The following is an 18,546-nucleotide window of genomic DNA, read 5'->3' on the forward strand; positions in this document are numbered from 1 at the left end:
CCAGGGGCCAGACAAGTAGCACCGGGGAGTAAAGCAAGAAGTGGCGGGGGGTGGAGGGGAGCTGCACGACCAGGGAAACAGAGATCCCTTCTCAACAGAGCTCTCCGCAGCCCACTTCAACTCTAGCCTTGAGGGGTCCAGGCCCAGCTTCTGGCCAGAAGTCTAAAACTTTTATGTGAAAATTTCCATTTTTAAAGGTCTGCAATCAATTTACTCTGTAGACCAAAGAGAGTACTTCTGCTGTGCAAATCTAGCCCACAAGCCCCCATCTGGGGCCACTGGTCAAATCACAGAATGCCCAGTCCCAAAGGGAGCTAAGGCTCTCTTGATGGAGGAAGAAGCGGAAGCCCAGAGGAGCCAAGGGATCTAACAGCGACACAGAGTTTGTCTGGACAGAACCAGTGGCCACAACCAGAAGGACCGCGGACGTAAGCCGGCTGGATATCATTAGCCGGGGGGGTGGGGGACCAGCTCCACCGTATTTTCTCCCACTTACTTGGCTCTGCAGCGAGTTCGCATACGCTGAATGTGCAAGGCTGAGATCGTCTTCCAAGCTCCGGGAGCCAAGCATCTGCCCTTTCATTTTCTCAAATGCCTCTTTGTATTTGTACTAAAGGGAAAGAGAGCGGGAGAGAGTAACAGCTCGGGGACAAGGGACACGGAATGGGAGAGGTGGGTATTGGGCGAAAATGTTTTGTTCTTTTGACAGTGACTGGGTGAGTTAAAAGAAAACGCGGGAGTCGTCAAAAGGCCCAGTCTTTCATATGCAAGACTCCCAATGACTAAAGGGCTGGGTATGAAGTGGCAGGACATGCTAGCACTTGGGCGGCCCACGCTGGAGGAAGGTGGGTGCATTGTTAGCAGTCTCTGCCCGCGGACTTGCTTTAGGAAAGTGCCTGGCGGAGGGTGCATTTCATCTGCCCGGGGTCTGGAGTTACAGTCCGGCATTGGGCTTTGTACCCGGGCCCAGGGATTTTTTTTTGTTGTCTGGTCTGTTCTTTCTCGCTGGTCGTTATCCGAACACCCTAACACAGTCATTTGGGAGAGCAGAGGATTGTATCCACAGGCAAAAGAAGGCAGGGGTGAGGGGCAAAATGCAGTAAAAATTGGTTAGTATTAAACATTGACACAGTAATGGGGGTGGACGCTCACATCACTTATGATTTCGCCAGAAGCCTTTGCTGCCTGGAACGGAATGGCATCCAATCTCAGCTTATAACCACCGTCCCGAAGTTTGCTCCAGGATTCCTTATAACGTGTCTGTTGGGAAGATGTGGACAAATAAAGACGTCAGGGGATCTGGCGGTTCTGAAATTCTCATTACCGACATGGGGATCTGCTTTGTTGTTGGGTTTTCTCCCCGCACACCCCCCCCCCCCCGCCAATCCACCCCCCTCCCCCCTCCGTTGAAGCTCGAAATCATGGTGTCTTAGCAAACACCAAGAGTTGGATTCTGCCTCGTGTCCACCATGGTGGGGGTAGAGCCTCCTGGGGGGGAATCCTTGGAGTCAGAAAGACCCACATGTCTCTGAATAGGAAGCAGCAAGTATAAGGTTGAGTGTGCAGAGCTCTTTACGTAAAATACAGAAAACTCAACAGTCTCTATCAAAGGACGGGGCGGGGGGATGTTGCTGATCACGATCCTGGGAGGGTAGGGTCTCTCCTTGGCAGAGCCACTGGATGCACTATATTCTGATGCTTCCATATTTCAGCCACTCAGTACAAATGCCCTTCATACTAAGGCAGTTTTCCCAGTCTCCTTCTCATAAATGGGCTTGACTCTTCTGCAAGACAACCTACCTAATCTGCAGAGCTCCGTGCCAATGGAGATATGACACATTTTAAGATGGCGACAGCAAAGCATTAAACTAGGCTCCAGGCCCTTCTAAGCCCAGGCTGTTGTGCCCCGCCCAGGCCCCCTGGTCTCCCTAATTAAAACCAGGACCCCTTCTATCCGCCTCACCTCACTGATATTCATGGCATTCAGCTTGGCCAGCAGGACTTCAGGGAGGTCGGCTGTCTGAGTGTAATGATGCTTTATGTTTTCTCCTTGTTCCCTGTACAACCTCTGTGGACGAAGAGAGGTTCTGTATTAGACCCGGGAGCCTCCTCCACGCAGGCAACAGCCAAGCTGCACTCCCGGGGACAAGGGTGGGGTGGCTGCCCCCTCCCCATAGAGACAGGATGCTGGGTGCCGCTACCGAGATCTCACAGCCAGCACGGTGACGTGCTCCTCATCCCCTCCCGAGCCCCCTTCCCAGCTCGGGACAAGACAGGCTAAAACTCGCCTCTCAGCAAACACTCTCCACTTGTAGCATCTGCTGACGGTGGGTGAGCAGAAAACGAGATCTAGTTAAACCTTAGTAAATCTGTTATGCCCTATAAACCGTGAGAGGGCATCGAAATCTAGAAGCATAAGAGATGGCTCTTCCACAAGTGAGGTCTGCCCTGGGCCGACTTCAGTCCTTGTTCCGTCCCCTCATCTCAAGGATTCTTGTGCTAATAAATGTCCACTCGGTGGGTCTGGGGTCCTAGCCACCCAGAACTCTGATTTGGGCTTATGACATCCTCGTAGAGACGACACACGAAGTTGGCATCGACCACCGGAGAGAGTTGCTAAACCAGCCTTTTCCATCCTAAATCTCATTAGTGTGTCCAAGTTTCTCCGTATCGCAGCAGTGCCCCCTAGAGTCGGTTAGGGTAAGGAAGAAGCGGGTGTTGTTTTCCTTCATATAAAAGTTCTTGTTTGACCATCTGTGTTTCTCGGAATTCAGGTGCTTCTGCTGGGCTGCTCATCAATAAATTATAAATCCCTAAACCTGTAAGTGTGTAAATCATCCCATAACATGTACTGACAGGCACTGAGGACATTTCCAAGTGCCTGCTGAATAAGGCATCCCCAGAATAATGTATTCAACTGGGAAGCAAGAGAGATAATCTTAAAACTCCTCTCCCATTAATTTTTGTAAATTTTACTTATGGCAAGTTGAACAGTTTGAAGATATTTCTAAGGCGTGCCTGCCCTGCATAAGGATCTATGAGCCTGTCTCAATAAAATCAGCCAAATGGGGTTGATCCATATCCTAAAGTGAGTTTTTATAGGATCTCGTGGCTCAATTTAGTCCCCAAAAAACACTGTGCCATGAGGGCAAAAGGCCAGATCTCAGTTCCACACTATAAAAGGAATTTGGGAAATGACTTCAAAGTCAGTCTTACGTACACAAGACCCAAATCGTTTTCAAAGTCGTTAGGGGAATTCAGAGAGCGAGAATTTCTGCCCTTGGGTCCCAAGGAGTCCTAGCAGGGCTAAGTCTGCCAATTATCGAGAATTTTGGCCCCCAAAGTTTCAGTTCTGAAAATAACACTTCAAAACAAGAAGGACAGGGGGAAAAGGCCCCACCACAGACAATTCCTGAAAACATGCAAATGGGAAGATAGGAGAGCATGGGGACAGCAGGGTGGCGGAGCCCCACTTGGCATCAACACCCCATTTGCATCCTAATGAGGAGGCACCCCTGCTAAGGTGTGTCTCGGCAAAAGGACAAGAAGTTCCTTCATCCTTAGAACAACAGAAGGAGCAAGACAAGAACCCCTCGGCTTCAATCGCAGTGTTGAAAGAAGAGCCCACTCTTAGAGTCATAATGTATATATATTATCACTTACATCCACTGCTTGGGTATAACTAATTCTGGCCTGGACCATCTCCGGAGTGTCTTTAATACTGGTAAACTTCAAAGCACCTGGATGCTGACGGTACTTCTTCTGTTGAGCAGAAAAAGATCAAAGCTGTGAATTTTGTGCTGCTCTTTCATACCATTTGAAAGGGAAAATCATAGGTTGCTTGAGATTAGAGTGAATTTGTGAACATAATTATTAGTCGGCTTCCTCCATCTTTATATCCTCGGTGCCTTCAGGTTAATATTTGTTTCAATTTAAGAATAACCTCATGTCAATTAACATTAAAGTATTTCTAGCGGGTGCAAAGAAAACATCGCAAAATTAGGCTATTCCCGTAAAATACTGCGGGATGCACACTTAGGGAAGGATTCTTTTTATAGGCTTCAAATACTGTGTCACGGTTGTTTACATATCTTAGTTTGGGTCCCCCAAGCAAGAAGGAAGTCACATTTATCAATTGAAGCATCCCGTTTTCCTTCCCCAAAAGGACACCGCAGAGATCATCACAGTCAAAACCCTTGCATTTAACAGCCAATGATATAATAATTCAATCACTTTAGGACCCAGTTAACACAAGCAAGAATTCTTTAAAATGTTACAATAACACAAAGAAGACCGCTATTATTGAAAGGAGCCATCACACATTTTGAAAGACACTGGGGGAAAAAAAAAAAAACAAAGAATTACAAAGAATTCAAATGCTGGCAAAGATCTAGATACCCCATTCAGATTCGAAAAGTCACACTTAATTCCTGTTGTTGTTTTTTTTTTAATCCAAATACATTTCCAAAAGACTAGCACAGTTGCTATCTCAATGGAATTATAAAGTGTATCTTTCCGCAAATTGAATAGTTATTTTATAAACACTTCCTCATTTATCAGGTTCCATTTTTGTATCCTGTTTTGTTTAAAGCAGATACAGTTCAACATCCAGCCCTCTCTGTTTTTTCACCTGTTCTTGTAAATAAAGTTTTATTGGAACACAGCCGTGCTCATTCATTCACATGGCAGAGTTGAGGAACTGCAAGAGAAATCGTGTGGCCCATAAAGCTGAAAATATTTACTATTTGGTCCTTGACAAAGAAGGTCTGCCAGCTCCTGCTTTAAGTGATAGGCGTGTGTACATTTGTGGCTCTTTCAACAGTGTGTGGCGTTCTATCTGAAAATTAAGAGGTCAGGCAATTTGACACTAAACTGGAAATGTGCCAAACTGAAATGAGATGATTGGGCAAAGTTGCCGAAGGATTTTCTTGCCTGACTGAAGTTGAGAACTGGTGTGAAGCGTAGAAGATAAGCACATTTGTTGAGTAGGTTTGCAAAATGAGGTGGAAAATTAAGCCCACCATGGGATAAATAGTTCCAGAAAGATCCCTTGGGTGCCAGACTTAGATGCATGAAGGAATCATCTTGAAGTCTAAATTGAGTGTATAATTCATTTTTTATATCCTTTTATGAGTGGGTCCAGTGAGAGTTTAGGATCATGAGTCCTCAAACCTAGATGTTTGCTCCTGCAAGTTTCTCAAAATCATCCTTTTAAAAGGGCCTTTCCTCAATCAGACTGAATTACTTAGGGTAGTACAGTAGCCACAGAGCTCCCAGGGTCTTCTAAGGCTTGTGTGTTGACTAAGATTCCGAAAAACTAGGCCACTCAGACCGATCCTACTTTCAGAACCCACTCTGTGACATGTCAGAATAACCTCCCCCAGGAAAATATCAACGCTGGGCAAGTGTGTTTGAAAAAACAAGTGAGGGGTCTTTCTGTTTTACCTACTCACTTAGTAGGAAAGTCTTCTCAAAACAAGGTCCCAGGAGACTACTAACTAAGGGTACAGGTTTTCCTGGGGCTATGTCATTGTGGTCTCCCCCCGACCCAGAAAAGTCTAGAAAGACCAGATTACTCTGAAAGCAACTAAAAAAATTCTCACTTGCCTCCTGAGCAAACAGACATGAACAGAGGGGGACTTGGGTTGTTGGAGGGTGCGCAGCCACGGTGTGAACATGAGGCAAGGACCACTCCCTGGCCTGTCTAGTCTGGTGGCTCTCTACCTTTGGGCACAGTCTGGAGACATTTTTGGTTGTCACAACCGGGAAGAGGGTGATACTGGCATCGAAAAGGTAGAGGCCAGGGGTGCTGCCAAACACCTCACAAGACTCGGGATAGCCCCCCGCTACCCCCAAGCCAGAGTTTTCAAAATGTCAATAGTCTTGAGACTGAGAAATCTTGATCTAGTCTCTAAACGATCTGTTTAGCGAAACTCTCCTAAAATATGAGCAGACGGCTCTTTTTAACACGCCGTGACACCTTCGGGTCCAGCCAGGGAGGCTACAAGTAGACAGGAGTGAGATTTAAATAGAAATGAGACCCCCCTCCCCAATCAGGAGAGACCCAAGTCACATGCTCCACTCCACGTGAATATTCAAACTGTTTACACTTAGCAGAAGGAGAGGGAGAAAATGCACAGAAAGTCACGAAAGAGCTTTCTGGGTGCAATAAATGGGTCTTTTCCTCATCTCTCCCTTGTTGCTTCATTAAAAAGGTAAGTTGGTGGGTAGCAATTGAGCTCTTTTTTGATTGTCGTTACTATTCCTAATACCATTTGTCACCAACTTTGTTTTTGCCAGGGCTCGGTGGGCCCCTACTGGTGTGTGTTTGGTATGCAGTTTCCCCCTAATTACCAGCCCTTGTCTGGGTTTCCAGGCCTTTCATGTAGCTTTGCCTTTTTCTTTGCCTTTTGAGTGGAAATTATTTTAATTTTATACAGAAATGCCACACGCCTAGTGCAGCCAGGCCTGTTGTACGCTGTCAGGAAATCTCACCTCGCTAATGAGTGCTCCTGCCTTCTTCGCCTGCTCCACATTTAATGACCCGGTGGCGACCCAGCCCGCGCCTTTCATCCACCTCACATCTGCCCTGTATCGGTTCTGACAAAGGAGAGAGGGAAAAAAAAAAAGGCAGGCCATTGTTGGTGCGCAGACATTTAAAGGGCTATTAACGGCGCCCAGATGTCGCCTTGGTGCCAGCTGAGTCAAATTAGATGCCACTTTTGTCTTATCCATTTCTGTACAGTCACAGGTAGGGCTCCAAAATGTCAATTAATTTCCCCTGTAATTGGAGCGTCCCCGGGCCCCCGCGCGTTAGGCCCCGCCCAGCAGCGCCCGGGGTGGAGCGGGCGGGGCCCATCCACCTGGTCCCTCATTAAGGACGCGTGTCTACCTCGGGCAGAGGAGCGTCCTCATTGTCTGCTTTCCCGGTTCCTTGCTTAAAATGACAAGCAGGGGAGAAGAAAATGAGAATTCACAACGGAACCCAGGTGGGGAGCTATTTGAGGGAATTTCACAAGACAGCCGAGGCTTCCCACCGCGCCGGATTCCTTCCTACACCTCGGTGTGGCGCGGGGTGGGGGGGTGGGGTGGGGTGGGGGTCTCATTTCTTTACTCACCATTGAAGGAGTCGTTTTCATGGAAAGCCATTTAAATGGACACTTGTCTAAAACTAGCATATCGCCCATCTATCCGGAAACAGCTCGACCAGGAAGGGGATGTCAGCACTGCCCTCCCCAGCCCCGTGTGGAACAGCCAGGTGGGGCACACAGGGAGAAAGGGGAGGGGGGCTCTGGGGGGTTAACGTGCTGCCCCTGCAAAGGGACTGCCAAGGTTGGAAAGAGGATGGGAGATGCTGTCCCAGAACAGGCCACAGTTAGGAAGGTCACACATCCATCTGCCCCCTCCACAGTAAAAGGAAACAGGGAAAACGTAGGCAGAGCAAACCCAGGAGAAGAAAGTCCCTTTGCGATTTTTCTGGGTGCTGGTATAGGATCTAAAGTGGGCAGAGCTGGAATAAAAGTCGAGCCGCTAGGAGAGGGAGGATGGGTCCGCCCTGCGATCCAGAAACAGGAATCTGGATGTATCCGCTATTGTCTGGGGTGGCTTGGGCAAACACTGGTGGGGGCACTAGCACACGTGAACACGTGCACACACGGAGCTTACATCACTCTGTAAATCGTACGCCTTCTTGGCCCATTCCACCTTCATGTCTGTGGGCAAAGCGGTGAACTGATAAGATGCTGTCTTGTAGCCGATGTCTGTAGCTAGATGCTGGGCCTTGCGGGCGTGCGCGAGGTGGATCATGTCCAGGGAGACGTGACACTGGGATCTGGTGTCCTCGAACCCTTTCTTGTACTCGAGCTCACTCTGCAGCTTGGACATTTGCAGCGAGTGACTCATTTGTGAATCGCCCCGGGCGTCCTTCACCCCAATGAGCTTCCCCCGGGACCTCTCGTAATCTTCCTTGTACTTCACCTAAATGGAGGAAGAGAGTGGAGTGCCTCAGCATCTCCTAAAGCCGTTGTTCTCTTTCAAACAGAAGGCACGACAGTTCAAACACAGCCACACAACAGAATGTTATTAGAATTAGAGTCATAAGGAGTTTGCCTCTTATCATCACACAGTAAACTAAAATATTACTCGTTATTTCTCTTTTCACCTCAGCTGCCCGTCAGCTCTGAGCTACACTGAAGGCTCAGCTGCACTACAGTCTTTTCCTAAGTTCCTGGTGACATTCCGTCTCTTATCTCTACTCTTCAGCCTTGTTTTTTCTGGCTTTAGTTTTGTTTTTTGGTTTTTGGGTTTTTTTTAACATTTTATTTATTTGACAGACAGAGATCACCAGTAGGCAGAAAGGCAGGCAGAGAGAGAGGAGGAAGCAGGCTCTCCATGGAGCAGAGAGCCCGATGCGGGGCTCGATCCCAGGACCCTGGGATCATGACCTAAGCCAAAGGCAGAGGCTTTAACCCATTGAGCCACCCAGGCGCCCCATTCTGGCTTTAGTTTTAAGTGGCCTGCTGCTTTCGAAAGTCACTTTAAATACCTTCCTGGGAATAGTGAAAACACCATAAACAGAAAGTGATCATGAAATGAAGAAGACACAGAAGAGCCTAAGCATGATTGCCGTTAGAGAAAAGAGCTCGGATGACACAACCGGAGCCCACAGAAATATGCAGGAGAGTGGGGAGCACGTGTGAGCACACCGGCTTGGAAAAAGATGTGAGGCCAAGAGTAAGAAGGATCAGAAGGAAAAAAATATGTGTGGAAATGCTTTAAAAACTGTCACAGGACACAAGCATGTGGCAACCTTTTCAACATGATCAGGAGACCTGGGCTCTCCTGTCCTCTGTGCCAGCTACAACAGCAGTCTTTACTGAACCCTCACTCTGAGGTGAGCGTGCGACACCACCCCCCCCACACACACACACATACTCCAGGCCTCAGAGCGTGTCTGCAGACCAGGGTTGCTTGGTGAGCTCTTCCCAGGTGAGCAGAGAAGGAGCTTACGCCAGAAGGTAGATCGACCACGCCACCAAACCACTGTTTCGCTCAGCTGATATCTCCATATATTTATAGAGACAAGTACATTTATGGGTGTGCATCTATTTCGGAAGCCAGACTGTTTGATGAAGTGAGCGGACTTGGCCTTACATTCTGGCTTAGGCTTCTTAGCTCACATCAGACTCCCAGCAGATGGCTTTGGACTACGGAAACTCAGTACGCATGAAATCGTTTCCTTTCCTCATAACTGCTTCGCAACTGCCAATTTCCTGATGAGTTAATGGAGAGGCGCAAGGTGGCACAGCCTTCCGAGAGTCACAATACTGAGAGGGGACGGAGCGAGGATTTTAGCGAGGTCCGCCTGCTACCAGAGCCTGTACTCTTAGCCAGTGACCAGCCACAACGTCCTGAGATAGTCCTGGAAGGTCTCTGGGCATCAGTTAATCTGTCAAATAACCCATTTAGATCACTAGTCTTGCTACTACTACTACTAATGCTTCCAGCCATTAAAAACCAACGTGTGGCAGGCAGTGCGCTGGGCATCATGTGGCAGTCTCACTGCAAAGTCGTCACCTCTCTCCCCACTTCACAGATTGGACCCTGAGACTCAGCTGAAGAGCCTGTGCAGACACGCTCTGACTCTCCCGGACGGAAAATGAGAGCCTTCACTGAGCACCGACTCACCTCACTGGCCAGGTCCCTGTTGGCTTTGGCTGCCAGGAAGCCCAAGGAGTCGAGACGCAGCTCAAACCCTTTTGCCTTCTGGTTTTCCCAGCTGCTCTTATACAGTTTCTGAGGAGAGGCAGGAGAAAGAGATCACCTTCCCGTGCGAGGGCTTCCCTGGCCTCTGTAATGCTCTCTCTCAGAGGCCAACACTGACTGGCCCTCCACAGCAAACTGGTACCCGCAATACCACCGGACCTCCTTGTTCCTGCCTCAGGGCCTCCTGACACAGGGCTTCCCTCAAAAGAAGCAGAATTCAAACTCCAGAGACCTTGAAAAATACTAGGAGTCTTCAGGGAGGTCTCAAACACATGGCAGTGGTGCAGTGTTTCGAAACCCACAGCAACATTTCTGGAAGGTCTGTTCCCCACCTCCGCCTACTCACACCCCAGACCAGCTGCTGCTGCATTTACAGCTACTACCTCCCTTTGTCTTCCTGCCCCCAGTCTCTAGTCCCCCTGGGTCTGTCCTTGCTCCTCCTAGCTCTTGTCCTGCCCCCACCTGTAGATTTCAAGTTCCTTCCTCTGCCAGTCTCCTGCTCTTTCTATGTGTGTGAATTGATTTAGCTTCTGTTGCTCCTTCTAATTCTCCCCTCTACCTATTACAGGGACCAGGACTCCAAGGACCAGGTTGCTGAGTGTGAGAGCTAAGGAAGGCCTCTCCTAGCAGACAGAGAGAAAGAAGCTGGGACCATGCATGCTTTTGTGTCTAGGAGTAATAGCTACATTGTCCATACTCCTTCCAGGGATTTCTGTATATTAACTCACTGAAGCCTGTGACAACCCAATGAGACAGGAACTAGTATGACCCTGATTTTACCAATGGGACAACTGAGCGCAAAGAACTTACCCAAGGCCACATATGTAGTAAGTGGTAGACCCAAGGAGCAAACCCAAGCAGTGTGGCGTGAACACCTTGAAGCCTCACTTGCTTATCAATACTGATGCTAATCAATACTAATGCTGTTCTAACTAGGACTGGCAATCACCACTGCCTCCTACCCTGTTATATTCTCAGTGGTTCAAGACTCCCACCAGCTCTGTCCTAGGAAAGGTGGTCTTTCCCTCCCCCCCTAAGACACTGGCCAGGATCAAGATCTGCTGGATGGGCTATTTACAGTGCCCAGATGTGTGGAACCTCTGTTGACACCCCAATATGGTGGGTGGACTTTGTTGCCCAGGGCTACGTGGGCAAGCAGAGGCTACAGCTGCCCTCTCCCTCTTGCCATACCTCACTGAGATTGGCAGCGTTGGCTCGGGCCTGTAAGAAGAGAGGCTCGTCTTTGCTGATGCTGTACTGATGGACAGACTGCTCGTTTCCTGCCTTATAGGCCACCTGTTGGGAGAGAGCCCTGGGTCAGGAGCAGGTGGTGCGGGGTGGGCTGGCATCACGGACGCGTCTTCAGATCTGCTTGCCGTCTCTGTGACTTGCACAGGCAGTCCATTACAAAACGGCCCAGACCAGCCACTGGCCAGCAGAATCCAATAAAGGCAGCTTCCGGCCGGAGGGCAGTAGCAGAAGCAGCGGCAGTAAGGAGCTGAGAACCAACACCTCCAGGCTTTCTGTCCCCACACTTCTGCCATGAGAAGGCATCAACCTTCCCAAGCTGTTCCCATCTACGCTGCCCACAGCCGCAGGAAATAACCCCCCAGAGGTCTTGGATGAGCACAGACTCCCCAAAGGAGAAAAATTAGAAGCCCACCCCGCCGCCTGCACCCCCACCATCAATCCCAATAATCCCAGTGCATTCACAGGGGCTGACCCCCGGGAAGTGAGCAGTGACAAGAAAGTCAGCGTCAGTGGGCGTCTGAACACTCTGCTCTCTCTCTCTCTCCCTCCCTCCCAGCCACCCACACCGCGGCTATCTGCTGACTCTGAGCTCTGTTGATGGCACCTTTTCTGGGACGTGTACTTAGACCTTTAGGAAGGCAGGCCAGTAAGGTCCTGGCCCCATTGTAGCAGCTCGGCACCTGTTCGGTGGTGGCGGGGGAGGGGGGGGGGGGCGGCTGCGCCTGCCGAACACTGATGTGTAAATAAGGCACATGTTGTTTCATTGTACAGCCTGGAGGCCCCCGGGCAAGCCGGGCCCAGCCTGTCGAAACCTCACGGTTCCTAGACCGCGCCTGGGCCCAGCCTGCAACACAGTGGCCCGGCAGGGCTGGGGCAGCCCGGGACTCACCCCGCTCTGCAGCTCCTGGCTCCTCCTGGCGTGCTCCATCTGGGAGCTGTCGGCCATGCTGGTGAACTTCAGCTTATCCACCCTCTGCCGGTAGTTTTTCTGTTTCCAAAGAAAAGGGACCCTGTGGCATTCAGATATGGCTGTCCCCACCCCACAATTGTGCCCACGACCACACGCACGTTCTCAGCGAGGCCCCCATCTTCTGGGCAGGAGCCCTCCCGCGGGGTCTGCAGCCCCATCGGGACCCCACAGACCTGACACAGCCTGCTCTGGGGAGCTTCTCTTAGCTGCTGGTCCTGAGCGAGGCCCTGAACTTCTCCCCCCACTAACCCTTATATCCCCCCTTGTGCCCCGAGATGCATCCATCTTGTAAATCGAGATCTGGCATAGGAAAGTGAGACCGAGGGAACTGGGACTTCACCACCCGGAAGACGGAGGCCAAAGCTCGCCTCCGCCTCTTCCCAGCTTCGTGGCCTTGGGCACATCCCTTAATCCCCAGAGCCACTCTGGCCACAATGGTACGAAAAATAGCAGCTGCCCCACCGCGGGGAGGGGCAGAGGTTTCGCGGCTCTGCTTTCGGTAAGGGCAGTCTGGGGGCACGAGAGTGTTCACAGGAGCCGTCACCGGAACGCGCGGTGCTGTCGCGACCATCCGAGGAGCCCCTGTGCTCTAGGGAGAGGACATGTTGGGGGTCGCGGACAGAGCAGGCTGGCAGCCTGGTGGGATTCACCCTCACAGTTTCTCCGTGTTCCAGATCACTGAGGTCTTGTCCTCCCGGCGTCCCCGCCTCCCAGCCACAAAGTAACTGGCAACATTTCAGATGTGCTAATTCCGTCTCCTCACAGGGACTCCTTGTCCTTCCCGGAGGTTGGCTCCTTTGGCTTTTCCACCGGACATGCCAAAGTTGACGGGAAAGGAGGCAGCTGAGCATGGCGGACTGAAGCTGAAGCTTCACGTGGAGGGGAGAGCCGAGAGGAGCAAAACCCCGGTGCTGTCAGCAAGAGGGTCACGGGGACCAGCTGAGCCCAGAATAGGGTTTGGAATATCGAAGCTTCCAAGTGTCCTCCCTTGAGGAAAAAGAAATTATAGGGGCGCCTGGGTGGCTCAGTGGGTCAAAGCCTCTGCCTTCAGCTCAGGTCATGATCTCAGGGTCCTGGGATCGAGCCCCGCATTGGGCTCTCTGCTCAGCAGGAAGCCTGCTTCCTCCTCTCTCTCTCTCCCTGCCTCTCTGCCTACTTCTGATCTCTTTCTCTCTGTCAAATAAATAAATAAAATCTTAAAAAAATAAAAAGAAAAGAAATTCTAGAGACAATATTCCAAAGGGACTTGTTATTCTCCCCTCTCGTTCCAGTGCGTTGAATGGGAAAACTTCACCACACAATTGAAGGAAGTCGCATTACCCTTCCATGGTGGGAAATTCCCCATCATTCCAGACTCTGCCTTTGGTCAAATCGTAAGAACTTAACTGAGCAGCCAAGAGTCCACCCTGTACAGGGCACAATAGAAATATAAAACAGGAGAAAAGGGTGCTATCTTCCTGGCCCTCGAGGAGCTTAATAACTAGTAGGCACAGGAAGTCAGGCAGAGATGGGAACTCCCGAGGATGGAGGTCAGCCAGCTGGGTCTCCTCCCCAAACTTTTATCCAAGACACACAGGGCTTTGTTTGCTCCACCTGGAGTTGAGCAGGCTGGAAAAGAAGCTAAAGTAAGAGGAACCCTAATGTGTCGTTCACTTTTCTCTACCTTCCTTATTTCTATGTTCCAACCCTTAGTGTGTCTGTGTCTGAGAGAATGATGAGCAGGAAAAGTAAGATTAATTTACAAAACGTGCTTTGGGGATACAAGACCACTTCGTGGGCAGGAGCTGGGGCCTCAGACCACACACACCGGGACAGAGCTCAGCTCTGCCGCCTGCTTGAAATGTGACTCTCCATCTCTTTCCTCATGAAAATGAGGATATTGATAGGGTAGTCAGAGTGTCTACTCCCATAGGGCGGTTGTGAGCCATATGTATGTAATGCACTCAAAGCCGTCAAATAACAACATAATTATTATCGGCCCATGAAGGTCAGCTACATTATCACTATTATTACCATTTGCAAGAGAGATGCCGACTCAGCCCTCCCGATCCTGAAACAAGAGTTCCCTTTGAAGAGCCCAAACAGAGTTCCTGAAATAGTCACACTTCCAAATGAAATGCCCTTCAAAAGTCCTCCTCTGCCAGCTGCCAAAGCCAGCTTTACATGGTGCAAAGAGAAGCAGAGGCTTAGAGCCGCGGGGATGCTCTAACATTCTCGGTTTTACCCGAGAGGAAGAGGATCGGAAGGTTCGAGAAGCTTGCCCGGAATCTGCAGTGAGTGTAAGGCACCGGCATCATGGGAACGCTGACCTCAGAACATAAGGTTCTCTGATTCAGGAGGAATGGCACGCACCTCCGTGACAAACACATTTCCCCACGTGCCCATCGACTGAGTAGGACCACCCTTCCGAATTTTTCTTTGGATGCCACTGCTACTCTATGTAAACCAGTAGGCTCCTTACAGACACCTCCCCAGGATGGGTAAGGGCGTGGAAGACTACCCAGCGTCAGGTGCCAAAATGAAGCAGGACTCCTCTGAGTCAGGCCCCAAACAAGCACGGGGCTTGGGGAGGGAGAAGCAGAGGGAAAGATGGCTCTCAGGGTCTCGTGGGCTGAGAGCCACTAGAAGCCAGGGCCTGTGCTCGGGTTACCTCGCTGACCAGCTCCCCAGCCTTCTTGGCCTGTTCCAGATTGAGACTTCCCTCCGTCAGCCACCCGACTCCTTTCATCCATGCTAGGTCGGCCTTGTACTGCAGCTGCAAGGGAAAACCCAAGCTGTAATGGGACGCAGGGAGGCAGATGGGCCAAAGGTGACGGGAGACTTAGGGGAATCCCTACTCTTGCCTTTGTTTTCTTAAAAGAACTGTCCCCCTACACTGTTATAGTCAGACACAGCACTCTCCTTGGGGTTGAAGCCACTGGGCCCACCTCGTAGCATGTTCTGTCTCAGTGCTGAAACCCCACCACCGACGACAAAGAAGGCTTTTCAGACTTTTTCACCAAAAATCTTATCTACCAACCCGCTAAATTTCCAAGATTTACTTGCCATCTTCAACACTGGCTTCTTCCTCTTTGCTCGTCACCATTACCAGCACATCTTGACTTCTGCAGTAGCTCGGAGCCCCAGGTCTCCACGCTCTAGCCTCTGCTGTCTTGACTAATATCCACAGCTCTACCTCCCTGCCCGTCTCCCTGGGTCCAGCCCCTCTTGGCAGCTCTTCCTGCTCCTACGAGTTACATTATAGACTCATTCACGGGTTCCAAATCACCCTCAAAATGTCCCTGTACTCAACTGCAGGAGTGGCATGAGGAGAACTGGCAGTGAGGGGGGCTCACCTCACTCTGGAGCCCATAGGCTTTCTTGGCCCACTGAGTCTTCATGTCTTCAGGCAGTACGGTGTATTCGTGCAGCTTTGTCCTGTAGTCCAGGTCACTGGCCAGAGCTTGGGCCTTCTTAGCATGCTTGATGTGTACCATATCCATGGGGAGGTGAAAGTGGGTCTTACTCTCCTCGAAGCCTTTCTTGTATTCAACCTTGAATGTTATCAACAAGGCCATTATTTGAAGTCTGCCTTTGCAGAAGTGATTTACAACACAGGAAAGAAGCCTGGGCTTTCATGAGGAATTGGCAATGCCACTCATCTATCAGAAAGGTGTGACTCAATTTCTGGGTCTAGAAGGGGGCAGTGCTGGGGAGCTATGGTTCCACACTACTTTGTCTCTAGGAGGAATGCCTCTCACCAATATTAAATCTTTTTATCTGACTGATCCAGGAGGAGAAGGCTCTATCCAAGGTTTCTGTAGACTCTTTAAGAGGCAGAATGACAAAGCTTGGGCTCCAGAGCCAGATGAGCCTGAATTCAAGCTGGTCTACCCCTTGCCAGCTGGATGACCTCTGGAAAGTTACATCACCTCTCTAAGGGCTCATGTTCTCAGAGGACTATTGTGATAAGCAAGCAAAATAGTAGTTGAAATCTACCTAGTACAAGGACTGGCATAGAGCAAACACCTGAAAAATGTTCACAGTGAGGATGACAATGACGATGGTGGTGATAGTGATGATAGTGATGATGGTGGTAAAAATGTTGATGATGGTGACGATGGTGGTGATGGTGGTGATGACAGTGGTGATAGTGATGATGGTGAAAATAGTGGTAACAGTGGTGATGGTGATAATTGTGAATATGTGTTAATGGTGGTGGTGGTGATAGTGATGGTGATGATGGTGATGGGGGTGGTGATAGTGATAGTGATGAGTGGTAATGAATGGTTATGGTGGTAATGGTGGTGATGATGATGGTGGTAATGATGGGGATGATGGAGATGGTGGTGATGATGATGGTGGTAGTGATAGTGATGGTGACAATGATGATAGTGATTATAGTGAATATGTGGTGATGGTGGTGGTGATGATGGTGGTGTGGAGGGTGGTCATAGTGATGGTGGTGGTGGTGGTGATAGTGACAATGATGGTGGTAGTAGTGGTGATGGTGGTGGTAATGATGGTGATGGTGGTGATGGTGAAGGTTGTAATAATGATGATGGTAATGATGGTGATGGTAGTAATGGTGGTATTGATGATGATGATTATAATGATGGTGATGGTGGAGATGGTGGTGGTGATGATGATGGTAATGATGGTGATGGTGGAGATGGTGGTGATGATGATGGTGGTAGCGACGGTGATGGTAATGATGGTGGTGGTGACAATGATGATAGTGATTTTAGTGAATGTGTGGTGATGGTGGTGGTGATGGTGGTGGTGTTGAGGGTGGTGATAGTGATGATGGTGGTGGTGGTGATGGTGGTGGTGGTGGTGATGGTTGTAATAATGATGATGATGGTAATGATGGTGATGGTGATAATGGTAGTGGGAAAGGTGGCATGCTACAGAAGAAGCAGTATGGTGCCAGTACTAAGAGTCCTAGGCTCTAACACTACCCCTCCACCTTTATCACTGACTACTAGATGGCTTTGGACAAGACATAATCTTTTTGGTCCCAACTGCTCCAACTGCAAAGAAGAAATGTCATTTTGTTCTCTGTCTAAAAAGAAGCCCAATTCTCAATGTCTTAGTATATTTCATGATTATGCGCTTCATAGGACTTGTTCCATAGTCACATCCAAAATGGCAACCCAGATGCCAACTTTCTTATTCTAGTCAAACCATGGCTCCTAAATGACTCACCAGGTAATTATATCTGGCCGCACCATGGGAGCAGCATAAGCTGGCCTCCTAACTTGGAGCGACAATTGTAAAGCAGAAACTCAACACTCCTGTGTCATTTAGGCCTGCTCAGCATTGTCAGGGAAGACCTGACCTGACACCAAGTCTATCCTTCCACCAAAGCATTTTGGTAAGTGACACCTAAGAGGGTTAATCTCCAGCCATTATAGCTGTATACAAGCAGCGTCACTTTGGTTGGTTGGAGTCTCCATGCACCAGTTGTTTGCTAACTACTTTGTACATCAAGTGTGTCATGGCCACAGGACCCACCGGGGACATTGCCACAACAAGCAGGATGCTTAGTGTTTGACTGTCCCTATAAGATTAAGCTCCCCTGGGGAGGAACCTGTAATGTGTTGTTCATTCCTATAGCCCTGGTGTCTTAACAGGATCTTGCTCATCATAGTTGCTTGGTAGACTTCTGCGGAATTAATACAGGTGGACGGACACCTTTTTACCTTGAGCCATAGATGCCAGTCACCCTTTGGGCCAAAACACCTCATCTAAATAAAGAAAGTGAACAAACTCCTCACACAAGACATGAGAGAATTTGTAGGTGGAAGTCAACCATAAGGTCCCGGGAAAAGTTGGCCCCGGAAGGACACTCAAAGCAGCACAAGTCTGAGGAAGGGGCTGAGGGACAGGAAAGAGTTTACCTCACTGCTCATCTTGGCCACCTGCAGGGAGTGCAGAAGCCTCGAGTCTGTAGTGCCCATGACTTTGCCTTTCGTTTTCTCATACTCTTCTTTATATTTAATCTTGAGAGAAAGAAGAAAGTCTACGGTGAGGAGAAGAGAAACTGTGCCACCTCAGGGGCTTTGGTATTCGCAAGGTAACGGGAACAATTCTGAAAACAACCTCCCGGGTCTTTTGCGAACCCAGAAGAAGATTAAAGTCCTGGGATGTTTACAATGTAAGCAGTCATTATTTTTTTCCGCGGGACCGCTGACATTTTTATGGGAACCATTTCTTATACATTTCTGAGTTAATGAGAGGAAACCTACGTTGCTAGCAAGCTCTCCAGAGGCTTTGGCGGCCAGCAGAGAAATCGCATCCAGCTTCATCTCAAATCCTTTCCCCTTGGCCTTCTCCCAGCCTTCTTTGTACTTAACCTGGCAAACAGAAACACAGGTGACTAAGAGTCAGGATCCAAATTCCTGCCCAAAGTTAAAAAGACATTTAAAAGAACAACAACAGGGGCACCTGGGTGGCCCAGTTGCTTAAGCCTCCAACTCTTGGCTTTGACTCAGGTCATGACCTCTGGGTGGTGAGACCGAGTTCTGTGCTGGGCGTGGAGCCTGCTTAAGATTCTCTCTCTCTCCCCCTCTGCCCCT

At 49.6% G+C, this 18,546-nt stretch overlaps 1 protein-coding gene across 6 annotated transcripts in view; it reads right to left on the bottom strand.

Moving 5' to 3' along the window:
* NRAP (nebulin related anchoring protein) overlaps window positions 1–18,546 on the bottom strand; it is a 69,356-nt gene that overhangs the window by 22,106 nt on the left and 28,704 nt on the right. For all 6 annotated transcript variants that reach the window (XM_032313283.1, XM_032313281.1, XM_032313279.1 and 3 more), the window contains 13 exons: window positions 18,217–18,324; window positions 17,869–17,970; window positions 15,322–15,519; window positions 14,637–14,741; window positions 11,906–12,004; window positions 10,957–11,061; window positions 9,688–9,795; window positions 7,666–7,977; window positions 6,496–6,600; window positions 3,664–3,762; window positions 1,964–2,068; window positions 1,153–1,260; window positions 497–610 (listed from right to left, as the gene is read on the bottom strand). In XM_032313283.1, coding sequence (XP_032169174.1) covers window positions 497–610; window positions 1,153–1,260; window positions 1,964–2,068; window positions 3,664–3,762; window positions 6,496–6,600; window positions 7,666–7,977; window positions 9,688–9,795; window positions 10,957–11,061; window positions 11,906–12,004; window positions 14,637–14,741; window positions 15,322–15,519; window positions 17,869–17,970; window positions 18,217–18,324 — 1,668 coding nt within the window. The remainder of the gene's footprint in view (window positions 1–496; window positions 611–1,152; window positions 1,261–1,963; window positions 2,069–3,663; window positions 3,763–6,495; window positions 6,601–7,665; window positions 7,978–9,687; window positions 9,796–10,956; window positions 11,062–11,905; window positions 12,005–14,636; window positions 14,742–15,321; window positions 15,520–17,868; window positions 17,971–18,216; window positions 18,325–18,546) is intronic.

Source organism: Mustela erminea, chromosome 14 (assembly GCF_009829155.1).
Source record: "Mustela erminea isolate mMusErm1 chromosome 14, mMusErm1.Pri, whole genome shotgun sequence".
NCBI classification, from domain to species: Eukaryota; Metazoa; Chordata; class Mammalia; order Carnivora; family Mustelidae; genus Mustela; species Mustela erminea.